The 27,712-nt window shown below is 46.1% G+C and overlaps 1 protein-coding gene and 1 long non-coding RNA gene across 2 annotated transcripts in view; both read left to right on the forward strand.

Moving 5' to 3' along the window:
- The window catches only part of DDRGK1 (DDRGK domain containing 1), a 30,700-nt gene extending 16,191 nt beyond the window's left edge, over window positions 1-14,509 (forward strand). Inside the window, exons 5-9 of the mRNA XM_072334173.1 lie at window positions 3,982-4,104; window positions 6,246-6,284; window positions 10,905-10,961; window positions 11,777-11,825; window positions 13,121-14,509. Coding sequence (XP_072190274.1) covers window positions 3,982-4,104; window positions 6,246-6,284; window positions 10,905-10,961; window positions 11,777-11,825; window positions 13,121-13,293 — 441 coding nt within the window. The 3' untranslated portion in view covers window positions 13,294-14,509. The remainder of the gene's footprint in view (window positions 1-3,981; window positions 4,105-6,245; window positions 6,285-10,904; window positions 10,962-11,776; window positions 11,826-13,120) is intronic.
- Window positions 14,510-17,304: 2,795 nt separating this feature from the next.
- On the forward strand, window positions 17,305-20,572 carry LOC140251959 (uncharacterized). Its single transcript, XR_011903502.1, has 4 exons — window positions 17,305-17,534; window positions 17,744-17,934; window positions 19,025-19,110; window positions 20,424-20,572. It is a non-coding gene; the product is annotated as an uncharacterized lncRNA (long non-coding RNA).
- Window positions 20,573-27,712: the final 7,140 nt, after the last annotated feature.

A 27,712-nucleotide genomic window follows, 5' to 3' on the forward strand; every position in this document is an offset into this window, starting at 1 on the left:
TGGTTTACCAACCGACACCTTATCAATGAGAGCGAACTTCCTCTGATGTTGCAAAACAGTGTCTTCGTCAAAAAGCCTTGCAGCTTGTTAACCAGAAAGCTTTTTTTCACCTTGCAAAGGGATTTTTGTAGATTTTAGTTCCTTAGCCTACCTCTGCTGTGCTAAAGGAAACTGCATATGGTTTATGCAGATGCAGGGCTCACAGTGATTCTGTCTCTTCTTCTATACTAAAATGCAATGTTCAACAGGGTGTGTTGCCTGCAAATCCACTGCAGCGTGAGCTGCTCTTGAAACTTAGTTTGATGTAGTAGAGAAACTACTGATCTTCAACTGAGCGAGCTTTCAGTGGTTGTGAAATAAAAAGCCACAGTGGGAGTGGGGGCTGGCATTTGTTTGCTGCTGTATTAGCACAAGGTTTGTATTGCTCAAGCACAGCTGTGCCCAAAGTTTCCAAAGTCAGGAAATGTCATTAAGGGTTTTGGCTTTGCATTTCAGTACCTGAGTAAGAATGGTTTGGATCTTCAAAACTTCAGGGGTGGAGAAGTGGCCCCCCAGGGTGCTATTGAAGCTGTTGAAAACTGAGACCCTGAAGTTTTGGTTATTTGATATTTATATCAAATAATGGAATATTTTCTTTCCCTTTAAGGAAGTACAAGGCTGAAAAGCTTGCAGAAGGCTCATCCTACTTGGATTTTAGTGAGATGAGAACTGGGAGGAAACACTCCCATCTTCCTAAAGGTTTTATTTCTATCTGAACAGTGACAGGGAAGGGATGTTTATTCATAATAGAATCACAGAATGGCCTGGGTTGAAAAGGACCACAATGATCATCTGGTTTCAACCCCCCTGCTATGTGCAGGGTCGCCAACCACCAGACCAGGCTGCCCAGAGCCACATCCAGCCTGGATTCAGTCTACTCAGTGTCATATTAGTTATTTGTAAAGTCCCTATTTGGTTCCTGCAGAAGCTGTACTAACAGCACAAAAGCTGGGTGTGGAATCATAAAATGATCATGAGGAGGATTTCTTTGGTCTTTCCATTCCTCTTGCAGTGAGATCTCTTCCACTTCACAGCGGAATAAGCTGCCTATAAATGATTTGTTTGTCAGCAGGTCAGTCCTTTATCTGATTTGGAGGAGAGGTGGCGGAGCACACAACTAGCAGTTTGCTCTCTGGGAAAGCTGCTTAGGCAAAGCTCTCAGAAGAGCTACTTAGTGTATAGGCCAATGCCACTTAGTGTCAGTGTCACCTTAAATGGGTGCACTGAACGGAAAGCTAGGAACAGTTTGCTGTGTTCTGGCTAAATGGTGCTCTAAGGGTACTCACCCTTTGTTCAAAATATTCATGCATGATAAGCCTTTAAAGGTTGTAATCTTTCAGTTACTCATCAGCATCTCAGGGCTCCGGAAGGCTCTGTGGTCCCCAAAGTCAGGGTCTGCTTCCAGCTATAAATCTGAAAGAGTTTTCAGGTCCCTCTGGGTCTGAGCTGATGAAAGATTGGGATTTTGTGCCGTTGACACAATTCATGTTTTTGATGGCATGGAAATAATCACTGCACTCAAGGTAAGAGATGAGCAATGAGAAGGTACATTCATAGAATGGCCTGGGTTGAAAAGGTCCACAACGATCATCTAGTTTCAAACCCCCTGCCACGGACAGAGTCACCAACCACCAAACCAGGCTGCCTAGAGCCACGTTCCTCAAGCGTGATATAGAAAGCTGTTAGAAAACATATCTATGCTGTAACAAGCCCCTGGTTTTGGTAAGGGTGAAGTGGGTGACAAGAGCGGGGGACCCACTACAGAATTTAGGGGGGGGGAAAAAAGACAGTTGAACATCAGCAGTTACCAAATTTCCATAGAGCTGGGATTTCCCCACCACCACACCCATTGCTGAAGGGAGGTGGCCCAACTCTTCTCTCTCCTCTAAGCAGACGTGCATTACCACTTAACTCCACAGTGGTTAATATGAAATTAGAATGGGGATGGGCAAAAAAAAAAAAATCCTGGCTGATAAAAATACAGGCTTTATAACAATCATGTTTGAGCTGAGTTGCCCTCTGTGTGACTCGTAGGCAACAAGTATTGGGCTCTGTTTTAATTAGCAGGCCCTGGGGTGCTGAGAGTGTTTCCATGTGTGGGTTATGCATAACCCACAGGCTGTTTTTCATGGGAACCTGGCTACGTCTGACTCTGCACCTTCCATGCAGCTGCTACATGACTTGGGCATGTGAAAGAGTGCTGGTGGTGGAACACCAGCTGAAAATGAGTGTTAACAAACAACATGACTTCAGCAGGGCTCCCCCCTGCACAGCTTCTATTGTTGTTGCTGATTCCTTTTACTTTGCAGCTTCCCTAAATCCTTCTTTTTTCTGTAGTTTGAATTGCGGTTGAATTTAGGTGGGTGAAGCACGTGCAAGGAGTGGCTGCGTTTTTTTATCCTAGGTGGTTGATGAAAAAGCTGCTGGAAATGCTTAGCTAAGTGCCTTACTCTTGTATTTCCAGGATCAAGATGAAATTGGATGTACTTTCAAGCAGAGACCAATTGAACACTTCTGAATGAATGATGGCTGTGTTGTTCTTGGCACCTGTAAAGCAAGGACAGAAATTGCTGCTGAGCTTTTATTAATAATCGTTATGGTGATGAATGACCTAGAAAATGGTCTCATTTTGTCTCAAGCGCTTCCTCAGATCCGCGGGATTTCTTCATGAGATAATGGTTAAAAATGGTTTTGACTTTTCACATGCAGCAAGATCCTTTCAGCTCTGGTTTTCTCATCCTTGAACGTCACTGTGGAAAATGCTTCCTCCTTAGGACTTGCTCGGAGTTTGGCTGAATGCAATTAGGGCTGAATACACTTTTTTTACTGGGATTTTAATTAAGAGCAACACTGCTACACCTGTTTCTGGCACCTCGGCACCTTACATGATGTCTTTGCTGAAAATCATTCACATTACACTTAATGACTTGTTCCTGTCTCCCTGTTTTAACAGTACAAGAGTTTGCTTTCGAGCCATTTAAGGAAGCAATTACCATATTAGTGCTGAAGATGTAGCATGGCAAGCATGTAGGAATCAATAGAGTTGTTCTTTAGGAGATTGATTCCCGTGCTAATGGTAAAGAAAAAGGACAGAGGCGGACAGTAATATCCAAAGAACTCATGTTTCTAAGTACTAATCAATCCTTTGTGTTGTAATAGCAAGCAGAGGTTTGGGAAGTTGGCATCTCGTTGTACCAAGTGCTATACAAGCATCAGTTTCTCTGCCCCACACATGGTTTTGAAAGGCATTTATTTCAGCATAGGTAACTGAAACTGTTCTTGTTGTGCATAACTAAGAGTGGAACTTATGTTTGCCCACTTATCAAGACCTACAAAAGAAACTCTTTTTTTATGTAATAATACATTTTCCCTAGGCATAAAGCAGAGTTCTTTCCATTCAGTATGGATGTATTTTGCTGTATGTCTTGAGAGATTTACTTGAAGCTCTTTCAGGCCAACTTCTTCATGTACGCAGATGGAGACCAGTGTAATTCCATTACTCTTTGTGTTCATTCCCACACATTGGTGCATGTCAGAGCAGAATTGGGGCTGGATGCAGAAATGTGGGTGTTGCATCAAAGTACAGTTGGGGCAGGAACTTCCTGTCGCTCGGTCTTCAGAAGAAACACGTTCATGCAAATTACAACAGCAGCTTGCTATATAAGAGTGGTTTTCTCCCGTGTCAGACCTGTTAAGAACCAGCCTAGGTGTCTTGTGCAGGCTTACAACACCACGTTAGGATGACTGCAATCTTAAGAGTGTCAGAGCAGCTTTTGAAATGAATGATACCATCAAGGGAGAACTCAGACATGCTTTAGAAGCTTTTTATCTGCAGTCTGTCACAGTAGGACCAGAGTGCAGATAAAGGAAGTGCAGCTGTACTTAAAACTAAACCCCCTTTCAGGAGGAAAAAACTGACCACATGTCATCTTTTCTCTCTAGGAAGAGGAGAAAAGGAAGGCAAAGGAAGAAGAGGAGAAGAGAGAGTATGAAGAGTACCTGAAGCTGAAGGAGAGTTTTGTAGTTGAAGAGGAAGGGGTTGAAGAATCAATGACAGAGGAAGAGGTATGTACATTAGTCTGTTATTGTAGTTTCCCTGATCACTGTTAGATTCAGATTGTCCTTTCTGCATTCTGTCTCTTGTAAAATGGACTTCAAAATGGGATCCAGACAAATGTTTTTGCTATGAAGAATTATGTGTATAGTATGTATTAACTTGGAGTAATTTCCTGGAGAATGCTACAGTTTCTCATTCCAGACTCTTTTAAGTTAGTTCAGAGTGCTCAGGCAATTGCACATCACTGAGAATGAGTTCTGTCCTCTCTTTGTCTAAAGACTGAAATAAAACTAATTTGAGGAGGCAGATACTCTTATACTGTTCCCAGCTGTACCCTATCCTGGTACCACGTGTTTGCAAGACACTGCAAGATGAAAGCAGGTCTAGATTTGGAGTTAGGTGGTGTCCACTTCACTTCGGTGAAAGGTTTCTTGGCTTTATTTTCTAGAAGAGCAGAATCATTGTGAAATGAAATGAAAAATGGAGCTGAGAGAAAGCTTGAGAAATCACAGGACGCAACCTAGGTGCTTGTGGGCTTTCCACTGGAAAACTGTTCAGTGTTGCAAATGACTACAAGTCATTGACAGGGTTTCAAACTCTGCATAATCCTCTAGCATACTCCTCCTGTGGCTGCCTCCAGGCGAGCTGCTGGGGATGGTGGTTGAAATGTGATGCTGGCATAATAGTGCAGCAAACTTTTCCAAGTTCTCTTGTGGGAGGTAGCACCCTTAATTTGCTGAGGAGAAAACATGTTAGATTAATTTGAGTTGCTGTCAAATACTGAAATGGCTCTGGAGTATCAGCTGCCAAATTTGGGCTGTCCAGTGGATTACATGATAGATGCTTCTTTTTCAGGGCAATATGAATTTTATTCCCCTTTTCCCTCTGCTTAAGTGACCCTCTTGAATTAAGTAAATTTGCACTCAGCATCACTGAGCATGGGCTGGTGGGCTTGCAATTAGTGTACACTGACCTTCAGTACAGATTCTCACCATGGAACCTTTTCTATTAATGGAATTTCCTCTATTGTACCAGGGTTAGCACCAAGAGAACTTCTATGTGATGATGGGAAACTTCCGAAGGTGCAGAGAAGAATTAAACAAGTACTTGCTTTTGAAGACCCATCTTTATATTGTGTCTATTTGGTTAGATCATATAGTTAAAACATTTAATTCTCCACTTCAGACTCCCTTGAAAGGTAGAGAGTATTTATTGACAAGCAGCTGTGGGAACGCAGATGAGGAGAAATTAGTTTTTCTGTATGTGGGAACGGGGAAGGGTGTTCCTCACTCCAAAAGAGCCTGGGAGGCAATTGATGGTGCATGGATCTCAACAGAGATATCTTTGGTAGGGGTGGGGAGGTAGAACTTTAATAGCAGGCAATTTGAAAGTCATGTTCAGAAATGATCACAGGTATGTAGTTATTTGGAGGCATCAGCCTTGCAAAAATGCCAAGCCATCCTCCTGTCTTGGGGGTGGGTAATGCACTTGAAGCATTTTGTTATCCTGGTCCAAGCTGACTCTGCCGTGTGGTGTTGAGAGCAGCGTGCTGAAACTCCTGCTTGAAGTTAAGGTTGCAGAGTTAAGCAGTTAATTAAGGCTGATTGATTTTCAGGGTTGCAGAGTAACTCGATCTCCTGTTCACTTCAATGCATGTTTTTTGCATGGCCTTTGAAAACTGAGCTGCGTACATTAAAATGCCGGATTTCAGGTGCATAGCTTTGAGAGAAAGGCCTGAGCTTCCACATGTGTTGTGCAGCTGTGTGCTGCGCTTCACCATCTGCACGAGCTGCCTCCTGAACCACTCTGTACTTTCCCTCCATACAAAATGTCTTCAGTGAACGTACTTAACACACAGGCTCACCCAGATGTGATTGTTTCAGGTCACGTACGACGTGAAGAAGAAAAGATTCAACAATCTTTCAGAAAACAAATTGTGCTTGAGCCATATTCTGGCATTAAAAAAAAATACCTATTGGAAATTCCTAGTTAAGATTAAATCTAGATGCATTTTTTTTCCCTGCTTCAAAGTCTTCTCTAAGCATATGTGTACAATTTAGGAAGTAGACAGGCTAAATGCTTATACTGTGCAAGTTTGTGTTGCATTCAATATTGATAAATTTAAAATAACAATTCTTTTCCTTTCCAGACTCGCAGCTTTCTGAAGGAATTTATCGAATACATTAAGGTAAGTTATCATTTTATTCTCCTCTTTCCATGTTGTTAGAGTAAGTGAAATAACTTTGAGTGATAGAAAGAAGGGGACGTCTTTACTGCTTCAATTTACTCAAATACTCAGCAAGTAAAAATAAAAGGAATACCTGAGATGAAGTCTACATTATTTACTTGATCATGCATAAATATGTTAATCATTGCTGAAGTTATTTGTAGTTACAGCTTTATCTTGGCTTTTGGGGGGGTGAAATTGTAGCCCGTAGCCTAATTCATAAGGATAGACGTGTATAAAATCACTGTCAGGGTTTCTGATCAGAAATGTTGGCTGTATTGGGATTTGGGACGTTCGAGATCTTTGTTTGTTGCCTAAATCATAGCTGATATTCACAGTCTCTGCATCTGGGCTCAGCGTGAATGAGAAGTGCTGTACCAGCATGTGGCCTGCCATGCAGGATGTGTGTGTTTGAAACATGGGCGCTGTAAAGATTGGTCAGACACGGTGTGATTTCTTTCATTCCTGCCATTTACAGCACTGATGTTTTATAGGGATGTTTAAGGAAAAAAAAAATCACTTTTTTTAACAGGGGATGTTTACCTTTCATGATGTTATATGCATGGTTATCTAAATCCTGTGGTGTGTTCATGAGGATTTCCACTTGTGATCTGTAACAACAGATGCTCCTTTAACCAATTTTTATATCAAGGTTGAAATGTGATTTCTTACCCTTAGCCTAAAACATAAAGTTCTGTGATTACCTTTTTTGTCCTAATTAATCCCTTTTGGGCTTTATTGGAAACTGGACTCAGTGAACATGTTGTATGTGTGTGAGAGGCTTCATTAGTGAGCACATCTCCCACATACTTAGCGATCTTCTCATCACTTTCTTAATTCAGAATGTCAAATTCTGGGCTTGTTTTGCATTTCCGCTACTTTGGGAGATGGAGAGCTCAGCTTGGCCTCGTTGAATGCTGACTTGCTGATAATGAGGCTCTGGAAAGGAGACAGAAGGTCAGAATAAACAGAAGTGGTTTGTACCTAGGCATAAGATAAGCTCTCTACTTGTTATGGAGCTTGCTTTCTAGCCAGTGGATTATGAGTGGAAATGTACTGAATACGCGTGCTAGAATATAAAGGGCTTGCTTAGAAGAAAAAGCAGGGATACACAAGGTGATAGTGGTACACATCGTGATCAAGACCATTGCAGCAATAGAGAAATCCTCGTGGCACAAGAACCTTGTGTTGTGATGCTAACTCGCAACAACTGGCATCTGAAAAGGGACCACACACAAGAACCACAAACAGGGACCATGAACAGGGACTCGACCAGAGACTTGGCCTTACTTGAAGACTGACTGGTCCAGAATGCATTGAGAAAAACACAGCAGGCGTTGAGAAGAACATGGAAATCCTGTACAGGGGAGCATTGAGATAAATGCAGCAGCCTGAAAGTTCGTCATCCCTAACTGCTTTGATTGTCTCACACTGGACGAAGGTAAGTGTGCAGACTATGGGGAACAAAATGACCTCAGAACAGAAAAGTGTCCTAGTTACTTTCCAATCTATCCTTAAACAACGGGGAGCATCAGTATCCTCCCCTGATCTACAGCAAATGCTCACGTGGGCCACTAGGAAGGATCCCTCCATCACCAGTCTGACAGTTTATGATCCAGAGACTTGAGAAGGGATTGGGGTGAAACTGTGGGATGCATCCACTACAGGTGATGAGATGATGTCTGGGTTGCATGAAACCTGGTGAAAAATATTTGAAGCTTTAGAAAGTCATGCAGGCTCATCATCAGTCACCCCCCCACCCTCCTGAGAATGAAGGAGCTGCAAACTCCTCCTCAGATTCACCCGCTGTGCCAGCAACTCCCTCATTACCAGTGCCACAGGGGGTGCTCTCCATCTCCCCTCCTGAGGGCTTCGACAATCCTTTTATTCCTGGGGCTGAACCAGTGGCCCCTATCCTGAGAAAAATTGCTGCAGTTAAATATCCTTGTTCAAGAACAGCTTGTGGCCGAACATGTAGTGCCAACTACAAGATGGAGACTTAAGTGATCTCAAGAAGATTAATGCTGTAATTGAAGATATGGGCTCTTTGCGACCAGGATTGCTTCCACAGTTGTGGCTGCTTATAGCAATGGACTTAAAAGACAGTTTTTTCAACATCAACTAATCTGATGATGCACCACATTTTGTATTTTTGGTTCTATTAACAGTGGGGAACCCCATTCAGTACCATTGGACTGTGTTACCTCCAGGCACGAAGAACAGCCCAACCACTTGTCAACTATTTGTTGCTGGTGTTTTATCTCCTATATGCCAAAACCCCCCTTCAGATTACTGGAAGGAGATCCAGACATACCATCACCGTGACATTGGACACCAACAGCAATGACAGCACTGAATGCTGCCATCTCAAAGATGACCCAGCAAGTAAAATGGATTACTGTTTGTATTTTAACTGTAGAGGAAAGAATCAGTCATTAGTTCAGTGTGCTAATTCTAGTTTAGCTGCTTATAGAAATCACTCTGCTTGGTGTAATTAAGCCTGGGAATGTGGATACAAAATGTGTTTAAAAATAGGGTTAGATTTTGCTTTTCTCAGTGTTTTAGTTTGTATTCCTTGTTTATTACAGTGTGTAAAGAAGTGATAGAAGATTCTTTAAATCATGCTTTTTTCATTAATAAAGAAGGGGGAGATGTGGGAGATGGAGAGCTCAGCTCAGCCTCATTGGATGCTGACTCTCTGATAAAGAGGCTCTAGAAAGGAAGACGGAAGGTCTGAATAAACAGGGCTGTTTTGTACCTAGGCATAAGTTAAGCTCTCTACTCGTTATGGAACTTGCTTGCTTTCTAGCCAATGGATTATGAGTGGAAATGTACTCAGTACGCCGCATGTTAGAATATAAAAGGCTTGCTTAGAAGAATAAATAGGGATACACAGGATGGTAGGGATACACAGGTTGTAGGGATACACATCATGATCACAATCGTCACAGCAATAAAGAAATCTTGGCACGAGAACCCTGTGATGCTAACTTGCAACACACTCCAAGAGCTCTTTACACCTCCAAGAGCTTAGAGATGCACACACTTGTGTCTCCTTAGCAGCTCTCCATAAGGAACTGATTTGCTAATTGCTGTCTAGTTCTGGAAAACAGGTATAACATTCCAGGGTTACTGCAAAGCTGCACTAGATTGGAAAAGCAGTAGCTAACATGTTTGAAGAGCTTAAGAAAAGCCGTGAAGGCAAACCATCAGGTGGCACATCTTGTTTTGGAGTCATGCAGAGATCTCAATATTCTGCTTTCCATAGGAGTCAGAGAAGTTTTCTTGGAAGATGGGAGGACTTTACTGTGGCTGTGTCTGCTAAGACCATCCTCTGTTTTGATTGCTAACTGCACGTTCCCATCTATGGCTTTCAAGACAGTCCTAAGCTCTGGGTTCAGGAAAATATGCTGCTCTTTATTAATAAATATAACTTATGTCAGTGTCCCTTGAGATCTTCCACTAAAAGTGGAAGGGTTTCCAAAGGCTGACACAGTAGGCTCTGGTTCCGCACGTTGCTCTGGTGGTTGTGATGGAAGGAACAGATTAGTCACACAATCTAAGTTCAGTGTTTAAGCTCGTCTATAGTTGTATATTAGTCACTTTGACTTGACGTCAGAGAAATTAAGCACAGGGTGAAGAACCAAATTCAGAAGTGCTTTGACACCTGACTTCTTATGTAGAAATAAGAGAAAAGGTTCTGTTTGTCTTAATTCCGGGAGCTCTCACTCTGTTTCATGCCTTGTTGGAGAAAAAATACATAAAGTGAAATGAATTTGGTAAAGCGTGGATGTATGTATGTTGCTCTGTGAGAGTTAAGCTTGTGTTTAAAACATGAAATCTGTGGTGTGTTGCTGAGCTGGGACCTCGCGATGTTGTTATGTTTCCAAGTGGATGGAGACTGGATCCCCATTCCATTCCATCCCATCCTCTGGTCTGCTATCCACAGCCAGAGCTGTATTAGAAAGCTTCCAGTGAGCTCTGTCACTAAGGGCAAACATCTTGAAGCAAAGGTGTAAAGCCTGGTTTTCTCACGTAATGACTTTGCATCCCCTCTCCTTTAAAAAGAAGATGTGACGAATCTTGGCAGTTCCCAGCTCTGAGAACTGAATTCCATGGACTGGTTTCAATTCCATGCGTTCAGTCCATGGTATTCAGTTCTCTAGCTTGGCTGCATCAAACTTCACAACTGTTAAGTCTGTGTGGCTTTGGTTTGGTTTTGTTGATGAAAAAGGTTCTTCTGTTGCAGCCTCTATTTAATTCTTCAGTGTGCTCTCAAGATCAGAAACAAATGCATTTATCATCTGTAGGATGACATCCAATAATGTAAATGTGGCCATACATATGAAGCTCTTAGGGATGTACTTGAGGATGTTAGCTAATGTATCTGAGCCTTCACTGAGGTGGGTCAGAGCATCTGGTCTTTCCACTGAGCAGATTGGTTTAAGTGATGTAAATTAAAGGGGTTTTTAACCTAGAAAAGTGCCCGCTAGGATAAGCTGGAAGGATGGGTTCTATTTTGTGTGTTTTGCTAACCCTCTTAATTCATCAGCTGCATGTAACTGTTGTTTGTTTCCATAGAAAACCAAAGTAATTCAGCTGGAGGACTTAGCTTCACATATGGGCTTAAGAACTCAGGTAAGCGCTACCTTTTGGGGTACAAGTACAAACAGTGACTTTAAAAGGATAAGAGAGAAAATGGGTAATTAAGAGTACTGTTTGTATTACTGTTCTGACATTACTTTATTGGAGTTCAGTAGATTCAGCCCTGAAAAGTGCATGTTCATCAGAGAGCCATAGAAGATTGCTGGCTGACAGGGAATGTTAGTGAAAAGGGCACAGTGTGGGTGTTGAGTGGCTGCTTGTTGGCCAATGGATCACACAGATTTTTGCAAGTCTTTTAATAGAACAATGCATGATACTTGGGAATCAAGAGCTGTACATCCAGGCTGCACTGCCCTTTGCCTCTCTGTTTTCCTAGAACTTAATTTGCATGCAGTGAGCCCAGTTCAAGTTGAAATCCAAGCCATAACTTGCTTCTGCAGTCCTGTAAATGCTAGTGGGAGAGAGAGGCAGGACTGCAGAAACCAAGCTTATTGGCACACAGTTACCAGTTCTAGGTGCAGCAGAGCAATGTGCTTGGAGTAACCATACTGTTAGCTCAGCAATAAATTCAACAAGCTGCTCTTTGGCTTGGTAAGGAGCAGTTTCCTTTGGAATGGAGCAGGAAAAACTAAAAAGCTCTGCAATGTGTTGAGTGTCGCCAGATTCTTGGAGAAGCGCATCACAGTATTTCATGGAACTGGTGTGTTGCATTGGCACAGTGCAGCCTTTCCCTGGGGAAACGTGTTTAGCTCTCCCTCCGTTATACAGTCAGATAATTTAATAAGAAAAGCTCCTGTTTTGTACCTTTCTCTTGATCAGTTTCTTATTCCTTTTTCCTTTCTCAACAGGATGCAATTAACAGAATCCAGGACCTGATGGCAGATGGCACTCTAACAGGTGACAGCCACAACACCTATTCTTCAGCTGGTGCAGAAAATGTCTCCTCTGTGGTAGAGAGACACCCAGTGTAATTCCCATTTTAAACTGGAGAAGACCCTTGTAGGATTTGATCAAAAGCTGTATTTATTATTTCTGTTTTGGCAGATGTGAAACTTACTGTTGAAAGCGATATGGGAGATGATTGCTTCAGTGATATATTGTACAGAACTTGGGGGGTAAATGCTCCCAATGGTTCAGGGGCCAGCACAAGGTTTCAGCATGTTATAAACCCCAAGGCCTTCAGCAGGGTTAACTAGCAAGTTACATTCTCTGAAATCTGAATTGTTTGGATATTTTGGGGCTCGTTTGTACACCTGTTTTAAAATTGCAGTGGCTAAAGCTAATATGGGGTATCACAGTGTCATAGAATATCCTGAGTTAAAAGGGACCCACAAGGATTGAGGTATGGCACGCACTGGGAGAAGCAAACATCCCAGAGCACTCCGAAACTAGGAGCTGAAGTAAGTGGAGTGTTTGTTTCTAGCTGTGTACCTATGCACTCGAGGTTGGAATGTAAGCAGGGAGCATATAGGTAGCTCCCTGTCTGAACAAGGCTGTTTTATTGCTGGTCAGTCTTTTTCTTTCTGAGGATAAAGTAGGGGAAGGTGCCAATGCAAACATTTGCTGACCTGATAATTGTTTGCCAACCGTGACAGCTGTATTTTAATGGGTACATGTGGATACCCACTCGAATGACCTAGAAGTGATCTGAATCAAAGCGTAGAAATGCGTACTGTCCTGGCTAAAAGACATGCTTGTAAGGCTCCCTGCCTTACATTTGATCCTATAAGGCACTGAGAACAAAGAGGTCAGTTCTCACTCTTGATGGAGCTACCAAAATCTGGAAGCTGGGCTTCATTACCTCCCAGAGTAGCTCCAAATCTCATTGCCTGGATCCTTCTTCTCTTCCTTTCTCAGTTGGCTGTCTGACCCTGGAATAGCAACCCTAATGCAATGTACCTGAATGCACTGCTGTGATAATCCCAACTAGCTGCACACAGTGGGGAAAAAAAATGCATTACTTGCTGAACATAATCAGTCCTACCCAGGCACTCAGGTATTGTCGAAGCCCTATTCAAAAGCACGACAGTAGAGATGTTACCTGACTGCTAGCACATTGTTCTGCCTGCCCTAGATATGAAATGCAGCCTCAGCAGTTCAAACATCCCTTCCACAAAGAAGTAACTAATGTCTGTTGGGAAGTGAGAAGAGCCAAAGTGCTGACTTGAAGGTCCTTTCTTTTTCCCCTGTAGGTGTAATTGATGACAGAGGAAAGTTCATCTATATCACACCAGAGGAGATGGCTGCTGTGGCTCAGTTTATCAAACAGAGAGGACGAGTCTCCATCGCAGAGCTGGCCCAAGCAAGCAATTCTCTGATCAACCTCCAGCCTGACAGCCAAGCTGTTGCTCCGACTGTGGCATGAAACTGTGGCGTGAGAAAGTGCAGGAGTTTAAACTTTTTAATGAATAAACCACATAACAAAAAGCAAACAAGAACCCTTCCAGACGCATAACAAAAAGCAAACAAGAACCCTTCCAGTCTCTTTGCAGCGTTTGGAGATAGGATGCTTTGTTTAAGCATTAACTGCAAGAATTGATCAGAAGTTTTGCTTTTGGCTCTTTTAGGGCTGATTAAAAAAAAAACTGGTACAAGATAAGCTAGTCAAGAACATGGGGCTTAAGCACTCTGATGCATGGGATATCAGTAATTGGCACCCAGTTACTTTATCTACACAGGCAGTCTCATGTGACTGTACCCATACTTACTGTTTCCAAATACTAATCTGTATTAAATATATTTGGTTCAGACCCCCATTCTGATTTTGCCAGGCTTGTTCTGCACTTGCAGAGCTGTCTAACGTTGTGGCAATGATAAATACAGCCTGGAACAGTAGGTCTTAGGGAATGAGGCTTTTGGGTTTTGTCTTCTGCCAAGGCATACATACACACACCTCCAGGGAAAGGCTAACAAGCTTCATGTATTGTGCAGGGCAATTCTACTGATAGCAACCAGGTTCTGATGATTCATCCTGTGAAGTAAGAGTTGGCTCAGTGTGTCTGGGGACCCCACACACCCCCACTTCATGGCCTTTGTTTTTTGAGGTGTTAAAAAAAGCCTTGGCAGTATGAATCACGCAATTAAACTTGCAAGTAAATGATTGCTAATATCTTAATTCTAGGAGCTCAGTGTGTTTCCTGCATAAGAATATTTATTTTTTAATAACCTAATTGATGCTTGTTAATTCTCTTTTCTGAATTCAACTGAATCCGTGTATCCACGCAGTAATTGGGGAGGGCAAGGGAGTTGGTTTTGTCTGTGCCAAAGTTAGAGGTAAACTGAGTAGGCTAAAAGCTGTGTTGTCAGTGAGATGAGATAGCAATAAAACAATGGAAGGAAGCATATTTCCTGTCTGATCTCCGCACTGCTGCTCAGTGTGTTACTATGCAAGAGTGCTGGGTTACAGCACAGCACCACAGCATTGATATGAAAGATCAGCAGGTCATTAGTGGGTTGCACCAAAGAGGTTCCTTGATGGGAGGCTTCTAAAGTCTCTTAATTACTCAAAATTTGGTTCTGCCATGGTGTTTTTTATTCTGTCCTAAGCTATTCTTGCAGTGAAATAAATTCTTTTGAAAGAACTGGAGAAGCGTGTGTTTGTTTTAGTGGGTTTTTGTGCATGTTGTGTGTTAAAGGAGCCAACCTCCATAGACTTCAGTGTGCTGATGAAGGGCTGGAGGTGTTATTAAATCCCCTGGAATCTCTCCAAAGTGCACTCGGTTTCGTTGGGTGCAACAGAAGAAATTGTGTAGATCTTTCTTCACTAAGTCTCGTGTGCTGTCTGTCACTGTGGGAGATGAGACTGGACTTGCGTGTCCCTTCAGTTACTGTGCTTATGCCTGTTGAGGGTCTGTACTTGAGCGTAGCCATGATTCCCCACTAGCAACTTCTCTTTCACTGCTGTATCTGCATGCTGGACCCTAACGCTTTCCATTTTGCTTCTAAGGTTGTGGAGTTGTACAGAAACTGGAGCACAGGTCTTATGATGGTCTGTGAAAGAGCCGACGCCATTTAGCTTGACCGTATTATCTCAGATGAATCATCAGGGTAAGATGTCACTCTGTGCCAGCAGCCAATCTGTCTTACAGTCCTTATCCTCTATTTCCATTCTGTATTTTTTGGACGTAAGAGCATCATGTCAGCATTCAGTCTCTCATTGTTATTGTGTGTGTGTGTGTGTGTGTGTGTGTGTGTGTGTGCAATTTGATCTTTACTGCGTGTGAACTGAGAGGCCAACCACTTGTGTGAGCCAGGACAAAGAAATCCAGTTGATGTCAGCATGTCTGTGCTGTGCTGGCAGCAAGGCACCCTCTGTGCTTTCTTCTCCTTCCTTGGCATTCAGAACAAGCCCTGACCTCTGTTGTCCTGCAGGAGAACCGAAGGCTGACTCATTCAGACCATTTCTGACTCACCCGGAGCACTGATCTGGAATCCTGTCCACCTACATGGAAAATTACATGGGGTCAAGCACGGAACCCAACCACCACTCTCATCTATGTCAACCTGGTCCTCCTGTCTGGTGCTGTGAGCAGTAAAATGCCATTAACAGGAAAACTCAGGTATCCAAATAATTCATTCTCCAGTTTCCTCTTACTGTTAGGAAGTTGGAACGTTCCCCTGTTTCTTTCTGCGCAAAATATTCCTCTTTTCTGTTTAAACTTTGCCCATGCATTATGCAGCCTTTATCACCGTGCTCCTCTCTGAATTAGTACAAGAGCTCCAAGGTACTCTGCTTGTACACGGAAGGAATGATAATAATTACCAGCTCATTTGAGCTTGTCCTAATTTTGCCATTCCACCCGGAGGCAAAGGCCAAAAGAATTAAATTCAGAACCTCGTCTTCATTTCACGTTATGTGAGGTCTAATAAGGGAGAATTCCATCTTCTTTTTTCATACATCTCTATGTGAGAACAGAGCAGCTGCCCGCAACGCAGGCTATGTGAAGCATCGTAAACGTTTGATCAACAAATGTCACACCTTTCCATTTAGTTTGCTTATGATGTTTTAGAGCCCATCAGCCTCGTGGCTTCCAGCTGTTCTCTGTAAGAATTTGTTCCTGGATGGGGTGGACAAGCATTGGAACGTGCTGCCCAGAGCAGTGGTGGAATCACCATCCCCATCCTTGGAGGTAGCTAAGAGATGTGTGGACGTGACACTAAGGGACGTGGTTTAGTGATAGAGCTCAGCAGGCCAGGTTGATGGTTGGGTTTGATAATCTTGAGGCTTGGATCTGATAGAGGATCTGATGGAGATTCAGGGCTCAGACCTTATTTTTGCTGCATGGTTCTGCAATATGGGACTCAGAAATCCCCTTGGTCACCCACGTCAGCATCCTGACACTGCCTGCTCAGTGACAAGTCAGACCAGAGCTGAAGAAAGGATTGATGTCTCCATGGCCACCAGAGACGAGAGATTTCTGCTTTGTCCCCCAGGAAAGCTTCTGCCAGCATCAAACAAAGGTCAGAGGATGAAGCAGAGCAGATGGCCTCATTTCAGCCTGGCATGGCAATCTGCAGTCAGGAGCATGGGTGCATTGTGCAGGACATGGGTGCTCTGCTTCTGCTGGTACCTTTGGACTATCTCCTGCACCAGAAGAACTAGGGAGGGGGTTTGCATTACTCTTTTTTTTCCTCTATCTCTTCCTGCTAACAAGATATTCCTCCAGACAATCTGAAAGCTCATGCTCCATTTCTAGGCTGGATGCAGTGTGGACAGTCTGATCTGATTGGGAGCAACCAGCCCCCACAGCAGGCGGTTTGGGACCAGATGGGATTTAAGATCCCTGGCAACCAAAAGCATTCAATTATCCCACTTTGCATCAGCCCTTTGAGGAAGGGTTCAGGTGGGTAGAGTGTAAGCAGGGATCTGGTAGAGATGGAAGGAAGGTTGTGAGCATAGAGAGCCTGCAGCAAGGCTGAAGAAAATCCAAGCATTTCTCATCCCCTTTCAGTGACCCGGTGCAGTCAGTACATCGTGTTCCTCCATTCAGACATTTAACGTTGTCGTGTTCCTCCATTCAGACATTTAACGTTGTCGTGTTCCTCCATTCAGACATTTAACGTTGCCACCATGACTTTGGCCATTGGCACGAGCCATTTGAACCCATAAGGTTGGCCACAGAACACCAATGTTATCAGTCCACATGGTGGGGCTGAAGGCAGGCACGCCCAGAGCAGGGTACCAACGCTCAGATGGCTTTTGGAGGTTCCCAAGACCCCCACCAGTCTCTCTCTGTGAGTTTCCATCGCTTTATAAGGAGTAAAGGATGAGTGGTGGCCATGCCTATGGGTTCCATCCAGGAGATGGCAGCAGCATCCCTCACACATTCCTTTGGCAACCGGAGTGGTGCATCCCCGAGCTGGGAGGGGGGGTTGACTATAAAGACAGGGAAAGGAATCACCTCTTAGCAAGTAGCCCTTCTCCCTGCTTGCCTTTGCTTTGCTCCTCACCTGGCAGATGGTGATGCGATGGAGGTGACAAGCAGGGTGTTTGCACTGAATCAGTCTCTCTTTCTTTTTGCAGGAGGGAAAAGCTGCTGCAAAACTTGCAAAGCCGTAGCTTGGATCCCCTCGTGCTGCTCACAGACAGCTGATGCGCAGCGCTCGGTAAGCCGACCTCTCCCTCTGCTCCCTGCTTCCCTCAGAGCTGCCACCCAAACTAAGCTGCTTAGCGCACATGGCATAATCCATCCTCCAGCTTGTGGCTGGAGCAGCGGTGGGAGCTAATTAGCGTGCACTAATAGGCGTGCTAACAACATCTTGCTGCTACAGCATCGTGGCCGCTGCTGGAGATTTGCACGCTGAATTCTTTGCAGTTAGCACCGTGAAATGTTGGCTGTCACTGGGGACCTGTCCTTCAGTGCCTGGGGACACACACATCGCGGTGAAGCTCTGGGACCTCAGCCTGCTCCAAGAGGCTGCAATGAAATTGTCTTGGGTGTAGCCAAGTCATCCTGGGCATGGCCCAAGGAGTTCCTCCAGGAAAGCAAAGGAGCATTGGGAAGAGGTTTGTAGTGGGATCTTAAGGTTGGTTGCTTCTGTTGAGCTGCCTTGGCTGCTGAATTGCTGTGCTTTCACGTCCCAGCTGTGGCCTAGCATAGCAGATACAGCCCTATAGGAAAAAACAACAATGCATCATGGACTATGGGGATCTATAGATATCTGTCAGGTGGCTCCAGCTCCTTGTAGGTTCGAGTTCCTTCGAGGTAAGCATTTTATTCCTTGGAGAGGAAGCATTGGGTAGGTCTCACCTTATTTTCTCTTATAATTACAAAAGGTTTTATCAGTGGTAATTTGCCCTATCCCTAAGGGATGGGGAGGGTGCCTGCCAAACACAGCCTTGAGGAAAGCTGCTCCTCAGCCCCCCGTGGGATCCAATGCAAAACTGTGCCAACCTCTGCTCTGGGTGATGGTGGTGATGGGTTGAGGGTTGGACTTGATGATGTTAGCACTCCTTTCCAACCTTAATGATTCGATGGGAGCTGGAGCCAGCTTTTCATGCTCACAGCTCTCACCTCAGAGACCTCACAACACGGTGGGCACATGGCCTCCCCCACATCTCCAGGCCCATTCCTGAGAGATGCTGCATGGCTTTGTGTTTTTTTCCTCTCCTCATTCTCCCTGCTGTTATTATTTGCCTGACTGGCAGAAAGGACTCATGCTGAGTTTATACAGTCATCCCGGAGAACTGTCTCTCTCCAGCATACCAAGGCGTTTTGGATAAATAGAAAGCCAGAATAAAAAGGAAACTGCTTATGCATGCAGCAGAAAGCAGTATTTGCTGAACACAGTGACATCATTACAGAACGTTAAGGTTGGAATAGGCCTCTGAGATCCGCATGTCCAACCCCAACCCATCCCATTGTGCCCACTGACCACATCCCTTAGTGCCACATCCCCACGGTTCTGGAACATCCCCAGGGACGGTGACTTGTATCCCTTGTAGACCACAGGTATAGGGCTTTGTCACCAACCTGTGCTCCCCAAAGCTTCTGTCAGACCCAGTGTGGACCCAACACCAACCCTGGACACAGTAGAATCTTGGGACCAGGGCTGTAGACCTTGATTTATGCAAGGACTTTTTTCTTCCTCTCCAGGGCTACTGGGATCCAGATCCTTCTCTCATGTTATGCTGTGTTGAAGCCTCTTAAGACAACATTTTGGCCTGGATTCAGGAAGCCTGGTAAGGATCGCAGCCTGGAGAGGTTGGAGGCTGGAATGGGCGAGATGGAACCAGGCTGGGAACAGCCCTGTGGTGAGGTTGCAGGAGGCTGCAGGACCTTCCCAGCAGGACAACCGCTGTGTCTGTCCGGTCCTCCATCCAGCCCTGCTGTGTCCCAAGGGCTGCAGGAGACATGAGCTCACTGCTGAGACGTGCCAAACCAAGCCCGCCAGGCAAGGCTGCTCCCAGCTCCACGCTGACATCAGCCAGAGATTTCCAGCACTGCTGTCTTGTTGCTTCTCTGTATAACACAGCCCCTGAGCATCCCAACATCCTGGTCCTCCTCTGGGACAGAAGCATCCACATCTACATCCCCATTGCTATTCCAATCCATGTCCCCATCCCCACCTGCATCCCCATCCCCACCCATATCAGCATCCTAACACCTGAACCGGTTGCTATAGGAACCACAGGTCTGTCTTTCTGCCCATGTCAGGGGATGATGTGCTGCTCCCCCTGGCACAGCTGTTTGTGGTCCACAAGGGAAACAAGGGCAGATTGGAGGTGTGGAACATCCCCTAAAGGAGGGTGGTGCATCCTGGGAGTAAATGGGAAAGTGTAGCTCTGCCAGAAGTTATGGCATCTGGGACATCAACGTGAGCAAAGGACAAAAGCTGAGAATCATTGCATGGCACGACGGAAGGAAAAACATTCACCTGGACAACACAATTAGCTCAGCAGGTCTTTTAGTATCATTAAGGGATTATTGTCCTGTTATTACATATCCCATCATTAAGGGTTTATTGTCTCAGTGGTTCCTTGACCTCCTGGGCATGGCTGGATGGTGCCACATCACACCCCAAAGAAGGTGTTGTTAGGGTGGGTGGGGGTGGTGAGAATTGTCCTCTCTTTCAGAGACCACCAGTAGGGCAAATCATTGCACTAGGGATGTGACCAATTGATTTGGAGGTGTTCAAGGCGAAGTTGGATGGGAAACCTCACCTAGTGCTTGATCTATCAGTCTGCAACCTTGCCTACAGCATGGAGGTTGGAAGTGGACGATCTTTGGGGTCCCTTCCAACACAAGCCATTCTATGATTTCTTGCCCACATGATCCTGTGGGCACCCCAGTGACCATATATGGCCAACTCTCTGCTCTCCACCTCCTGTAAAAGATGCTGGCTGCTGGTTTCATTGCTGCCAGCCCTCCTGGAGCTGTGCATTCTGCATTTCCCTTTTAGGAAGCAAGATTCTTGGACATAGGGCAGTAAAAAGAAAACATCTCTCAGCTCTTATTTATTGCCTCTCCTGATAACTGACCACTCTCCAAATAGAGGGACCGCTTGCAGCCCAGCAGTGCAGCACAACGAAGCCAAAGGTGCCTTTGCCCCCTGCTGTCTTGGATGGATTTCCATGCAGATCTTCCCACCTCGCTGCTATTTATGGGGTCAGCTCCGGGCAAGGAACCCAGCTGAAGTCCTGGTGCTTAATGCTCACCGGCCAAGCCAAACAGTGGAGTGATGCAATATTGCACAAACTTTCCAGCCAGGGAAATTAATCTTTGCAATAGGAAAAAAAAAATAAAAATAAAAAGCAGTGAACACAGTAGACAGTTCAGGGCGTCTGTCTTGCAGGGGATGTCTGTTAAATGGACTCAGCACATGTTGTTCTTGGCTGCTTCCGCTGAACTCTGCTGCTGGCGAGGTCAGTGTTGCTGTGGGTTTGCTCGAGTCCTGGGGCTTCTCCCCTGAGCTGCTGGAGCTCAGGGAGCATTGAGACTTTGCTCTCAGCCATAGGGTTTGGATGGTGCTACGTGGAGCCAGGGGTTGGACTCTGATCCTCGTGAATCCCTTCTTATTTGGGATATCCTGCGGCTGTGTGCTTCTATCCTTCTATGATTCTAATGTAGAGGTGGGAACTTCAGGTGGAAGGGCCTTTTTTTGTACTGCAGCAATGATTCCACAGTTTAACCTCAGTGCACGTGATGGGGCATTGGGTTCCTAGCTCTGGGTGTCTCAATGGATGGACAGGAAACTGATGAGATACTGCAGGTTGGATGGGACCCTTGGCAACCTGATCTGGTGGCTGACGGCCCTCTGCCTGCAGCAGGAGATTGGAGCCTAATGATCTCCAAGGTCCCCTCCAACCCAAGCCATTCTATGACTCCCAACCAAACCATTCTATGACTATGATTCCAACTCCGTTCAAGCCCCACTCTGTCACCACTCTAACAGGAGCTGTCACCTATCTCTAAACCTTCATTCACCCTTCTCTGCATCTTTCCCCACATCCTTAATGGGCAGTGATAAGAGAGGGCCAAAAGACCACTTGTGCATTATGGGCACTTTGGAAAACCCTGGGCAGCACACGTGGCTGCCAGCTGACGCTTCATTGCCTCTCTGATCCCTTACGTAACCAGTGACACTGTTTGTTTTTCCTTGCTGACTTTTTTTGTGTGTGTGACTCCCGCATTCACTGCTCTTAAAGCTGCTTATAATCACTCTAAAGCCCCAGCTTAACCAGGCACCGCTCTGGGTGTGGGTGCCCCATCCCTGGAGGTGCTCAAGGTCTGGTTAGATGGGGCCCTGGGCAGCCTGAGCTGTTGGGATGCAACCAACCCACTCATCTTTGTAGTGTTATTTTGATAAGGAATAACCTTATGCCGTTCCTGTTTCATACAACATTGCTCTCTAAAGCCTCTGTTGCATTCTGTATATACATACATGCTCAACGGATGCACACATCTGCCATCATATTTCCTACTGAAATACCCCCAGCTAAAATCCCAGCTATTTCTCCGTCTGATTTCACTCTCGCTAAGCCAGATTAGGAGTTTTTGGGTCTTGTTGAAACTTCTGCAATTCACAGGATGAATTTTTTTTCTCCCGGGCAGAAGACTGCCCTGCTCTCTGTGTTAATTCTGGCATCTACACTGGAAAGCAAATAAAGTGACTCAGGTTGGATATTAGACAAATGTCTGCCCCGAAAGAGCAATCAGGCATTGGAACAGGCAGCCCCAGGGCAGTGGTGGAGTCACTGTCTATGGAGGTTTTCTAGAAATGGGTAGATGGAACTTAGGGACATGTTTGGTGGGCATGGCGATGGTTGATGGACTTGATGACCTTAGTGGCTTCTTCCACCCTTAATGATACTACGATCTTCCATCAGCCCTGAGGCAAAAGTAGAGCCTGGGCTTTGCATTCTTTCCAGAGGAGCTCTACTTCTTTGTTACAGGGCCGACACATCTGAGATCCAGCAACAGCCATTGTTCTCCGCTGAGTGAGGACCAACACAGTTTATGGCAGCTGAGGTGTTCTTGCTGTGCCCTGCTGTTCCTGAATGTTTCCAGCAGCACTGATTGGAGAAGTCATCCAAAATTGGTTTTCTCATTGATGGGTGGTAAGGATGGGCTGGTAAGCTTCTGTACAGCCTCCAGGTGGTTCAGGTTGATGCCTACATCTAGAAACACTGTGCCATAAGCTACCCAAGTATTTCCCTATGTAGTTCAACAAAGCACGAGGTGAAACAAGGGAAGTTTGTTTCCCCAGACCACTCTCACAATGGTGGCCCCACAGGCTCATCTTGGAGGGCAGCTTTCCCTTTTGTGATGCTAAACATCTAGGAAGGAATAATCAAATTATATCCGCACAATTACACGAATGAGGGCATCAAGCATCCCATGGAGAGTTGTCCCTTGCTGCTTTGTGAAGGCCATCACATTCATTCAGGCTGGCAGAACTCCTCTCTGGGATTCAGATAAAGCCATGTTAGGACTGGTGATGCATTGGCACATGTTGCCCAGAGGGGTGGTGGTGCCCCGTGCCTGGAGACATTCAGATCAAGCTGGAAGGGGCTCTGATCACTGATAAAGCTGTGGGTGCCCCTGTGGCACCAGGTGGCCTTTAAGGGTCCCTTCCAACTCACCAGTTATATGATTCTATGACTTTTGGGACACGGGATGGGGTGCTCCTTTCCCCACAGTGCTATCCCTAGGAGCTCATCTCCCCAGTGCCACTGCAGCTGAACACACATAGAGCAACAAGAAGGAAACAGATGCTTCCCTGCTGGATGAATCAGCAGCACATCTGGGCTGTGATGAGGCTGCACCGTAAGATTTTCCCCTCTATCCCATGCCGGTGGGAAGGCAGCAGGCCAGCCTCACTGCTTGGCCAGGGAGCAAGAGGGAGAGGAAGCTGGGTTGGCTCTCCTTGCAGGGGAAATATTAAATGCTGCCATTGGAAACTAGGTCATGTCCCTTGCCCTGTGTCTTCTTGATTCAGGGGTGAGAAATCAGGTCTGTTTTCTGCAGCTGGTGTTTTCAGAACCTGCACTGAACTTGGGTATGAAGTGGGAATGTAGAAGCTCTGCTGTTTCTCCTCCTGGTTCCATGCTCACAGCACAGACCTTGCTGTCCCACAGAGCTGGGATGTATGCAGCCAAGTTGAGCTCATGGCAGATGAGCAGAGTGAGGCAGTCAATAGTGAGTCTTTCCCAAGCACAGGGTTAACAGAGAGAACCAGGAGGCTGGGGATGAGGGATAAGAGGCTATGGCTGGAAAAGAAAGGTCAGGGGGTGGAAAAGGGGAGGCTGAGAATGAAGAAGAGGAGGCTGAGGATGGAGAAATGGAGGCAATGGAGAGGGGAAGGCTGGGGATGGAGATGGGAAGGATGGGGATGGAGAAGGGGAGACTGAGGAAGGAGGAATGGAGGACAGGGATGGAGGAGAGGAGGATGAAATGGAGAATGGATGGTGGGTGTGGATAAGAAGAGGCTGGGGCTGGTCACCTTTAGCCCTCAGCCGTTGGCTACATCTCCCACAGCCCATCACCTGAATCTGCAAGCCACATCAGCCCATGCCTCAGAAGTCCTTCTGCCCTCCAGCACCTCAAGGGATGATCTTCACCTGCAGATGTGCAAGAGCATTTTCCCAGCCTTACTCCTACCTCCTCCTCCATGCCCTACATCCTGGGGACCCCACTGTGGGCAGTGGGAGGCCGACCACCACCCCACCATGGAGACAGCTCCTCCAGCGACGGCGCTGCAGGAGGGGGAGTGCTGGCAGGGACTGCCCTCTCCCTGCATGGCACAGTGGAATGTCACTCCACATCAGCATCACCCTGCACAGCAAAGGGATCGGCCACAAGCAGACACGACCGGAGGCAGGAGAGGCGGCGCGGAGCAGCATCCCTTCCCCCACCACCCTGAAATTCAGACCTTTCTCAACAAGCCAGGGGAAGGGCAAGCAGAGGGGGAAGGAAAACATTCGCCAGCCGAAACAAAGCCTGGGGGAGTTCCTGACTTAGTCATTCCCATCCTGGGGTATGTCATTTCCTCTTGTTTCCCCTCGAAAAGAATTGGGAGATCAGCTGTAAAATCATGGGATCTTGCCTGAAGGGGAAAAGGAGCGTGTCCATCTTGTGCTATTGCAGCACAGCCGGGTTCTTCTGCCAAAAAATGGGGAGCTGGGGCAGCGTGGGGTGATGCGTCTGGAAATGAAGAGGTGGTTCCTCCAGGCTGTGCAACCTGAAGGTGGGTAACACATCCTTCCTTCTGCCGAATGGCATCAGCCCAAACGGGGCCTTCGGATCTCTCCAGCAGGATGCAGCCCCGTGAAGCACAGCACACAGGGCCACCATGACCATGGGTAGTGTGGGGAAAGGAGCAACAGCAGGACCCCTGCACTCATCCTGTTATTAATCCCAGCAAAACCCAGTCCTGGAGAGGGCAGGAGGGTTTCTGAGGCCAGCAGCAGTTGTGAGTGCCCTGATTTTTTCCATGCACAGATGCCTTTTCCAGATTATTATCTTTGAAGTGCTACGCTTAGTGGCAGGCAAAGGGGACAGACCTTGTGCACAGAGTGGGGAGCTCGGTGTTAGTCTCATTAACAGTCACAATGAGAGAAAGCAAGTAATTTTTGCTAGCCTTGTTGCAATGAGGCTAACGTGTAGCATTCAAATTATCCAATTACCGCAGATTCCCATTAATAATGCAATTACAACCGTTAGGCACAGACTTCCTGCCATCCATCTCTTCCTGCATCGCTGTGCTTGCCCCTCCTTTGTTGTCACAGCAAGTCACCAGCACCCCAGAATATTAGGCATCATCACCCTGGTGCTGAGAACACTGCTGATACCTTCACATCAGTGCGGACACTTCTTTCGCATCAGCCAGTAGACTGGGTTTTAATATGGTCACTTATTCCTGCTTGACCTTTGCCATCTGGAAGGGGATATTGGGGTGAAACTACCCTGTTGCAAAAAGCTTGGCTCAAGCTCCATGCAAGCAAGGTGTCCATTGCAGAACCGTATTGGCAACGCTCATCTGAGCGCTGGGCAATGTGCTGGTGGGGCTGAGAGCATTAAAAGCACTTTACAAGGCCTTTGCCCTTGTCTTATTAGGCTCAATACGTCTTCTGACCTAAGGCAATGCCAGTGCCTTATTTTCTACACTACGAGGTTCCCCAAACAAGAATCACAGAATCACTGAGGTTGGAAAAGAACTCTAAGACCATCAAGTTCAAACGTCAGTCTTTCACCATCGTGCCCACCAACCATGACCCTGGAAATGCTCGAGGAGAAGGTATATGTGGCACTGAGGGACATGGATTAGTGGCATGGTGGCAATGGGTTGGCGTTGGATTTGGTGATCTTAGAGGTCTTTCCACCTTTAATGTCTCTTCGATTCATGCAGAGCTTTGGAGTTTAACAGTTCATGGTTGGCCTAAATATGGGTTCAGCTAGCAAAAAAAAATCCTGGAACAGCGTGGAACATGGTAGTGTTTTGTTACCTGCATTCTGTTGGAGTCAAGAAGAACACAGAGGGCTCAGTCCCCAAGAAGAGCTTCCTCTTAAGGACACTTATGGATGTGGAATCATTAAGGTTGGAAAAGACAACTCAGATCATCAAGCCCAACCATCAACCCATCACTACCACGCCCAATAATTAATGTCCCACACTACAACCCTGACCCTTTTCTTGAACACCTCCAAGAATGGGGACTCCACCACCTCCCTGTTCATAAATGCTTCGTGCAGTGGGGTCAGTGCCCACCCACCTTCTCACCAGCAGAGCTCAGTGTGCCCTCAGCCAGCCCTGCTGAGGAAGAGGCTACACATTCAGAGTATGGCCAAGCAGGGATGGCTGGGGAGGAAGGGCAGAAGAGTTTGGTCCCAGAGTTGGGTTGGAGGAGGATAAAACACCGTATGCAGTGTGAGCTAATGGCAAGGAGAGATATATGGGTTTTTTTGAGCTTGTGAGTAGGAAGCATATGGCTGCCACTGAGCTCTCAGGCTTATTTAGGATTTAGTGCCTATTTGATCTATTTTAATCCAGATGTTCAGCTCATCACATAATGAGATCCCACCAGAGGAACAACATTAGGATGCCTCCCAGACAGCCAAGGCCTTCAAAACGCATCGAGGAGGAGCAGCTCCATCCAGGTCACGCATAGCTGAGCATCCCAGAGGGGGAAGGTGAGGACACTGGGTGAGACCATAGCTTCCCCAAGGTGAGACCAACACATTGGTGCCCTGTGAGCTTTCCAAGTCCTTCTGGCATCCTACCAGAACAGAGCACAAAAATCTGTCATTTCTACCTCAAAGGCAGAGACATTTTGAAGTGTTCCACCTGAGTATGGGGGTTCGTCTCTAAGGTTGCCTTTTCTAAAGGGTCCAGACAGAAAAACTGTTCTCCCTGTTTTGTTAAAGGGAGTGACTAAGTCCTCCTCCTGCCTTCCGCCCACGGAGTGGGATATCGCTCTTGTCAATGGCATCAAGAACAGAATGGGACTGTGAATTGAAGAGCTCTGGAAGGGAGGGTGAGAAGCACCAAGAGCAGTGGTGCAATAGGAAAATATCTCCATTGCTGCACACGATGGAGTCCAGCCTCTCCTACCCTCAGGTTCATGGTGGGATCACGGGGCCATGTTTGAGTGCTGTGATGGGCAGAGGAGATGACAGAGATGTCATGGAGGTCACCTCCCCTGGGTTCTGGGCTACGTGCAGATGGATCATAGAAACAGGATCATGAAGGTTGCAAAAGACCTCTAAGATCCCCAAGCCCAATCCCAACCCATCCCTTACCATGGCCCCATGGCCCTCTGTGCCACATCTCCATGGTACTTCAACCTCCCCAGGGACAGTGACTCCACCACTTCTTCCAACTACAGACTAGAGGAGAGGTGTCCAGGTCTGCAGTAAATTGCCTGCTCAAAGGGACCAAGTGCTATCCAAAAAGCTTCACTAAGAGATTTACAGGAGAAATTATGATTGTTTTGGAATACTGAATTTCCCTGTCTTCCAACTTGGCTCATATTTTGGGCTCCCAAGAAGCTGGCATAAAGGTGTCACATCCCATCAGGGCACCTCCACAATCTCATTGTCATCACTACAAGATTTATGTTGGGATTGGAAAGTTTATCAAGATTAAAAAGGCTTTTCCCAGCCTCAGTGCTGACTGAGGAACTGAAGCCAAAGAGCTGATGAAGCTGTGCATATCACACAAGGTCAGAAAGTGGCTTTTGTTGGTCTTTTACACGCAGGTCAGAGGGATTCTCACTGGGAAAGGAGGGGGAAGAACCACAGCTTCAGATTTCCATACCCCCATCACTCCCACCTACACTCTTG

The sequence above is a fragment of the Excalfactoria chinensis genome, chromosome 4 (assembly GCF_039878825.1).
Source record: "Excalfactoria chinensis isolate bCotChi1 chromosome 4, bCotChi1.hap2, whole genome shotgun sequence".
Taxonomy (NCBI): domain Eukaryota; kingdom Metazoa; phylum Chordata; class Aves; order Galliformes; family Phasianidae; genus Excalfactoria; species Excalfactoria chinensis.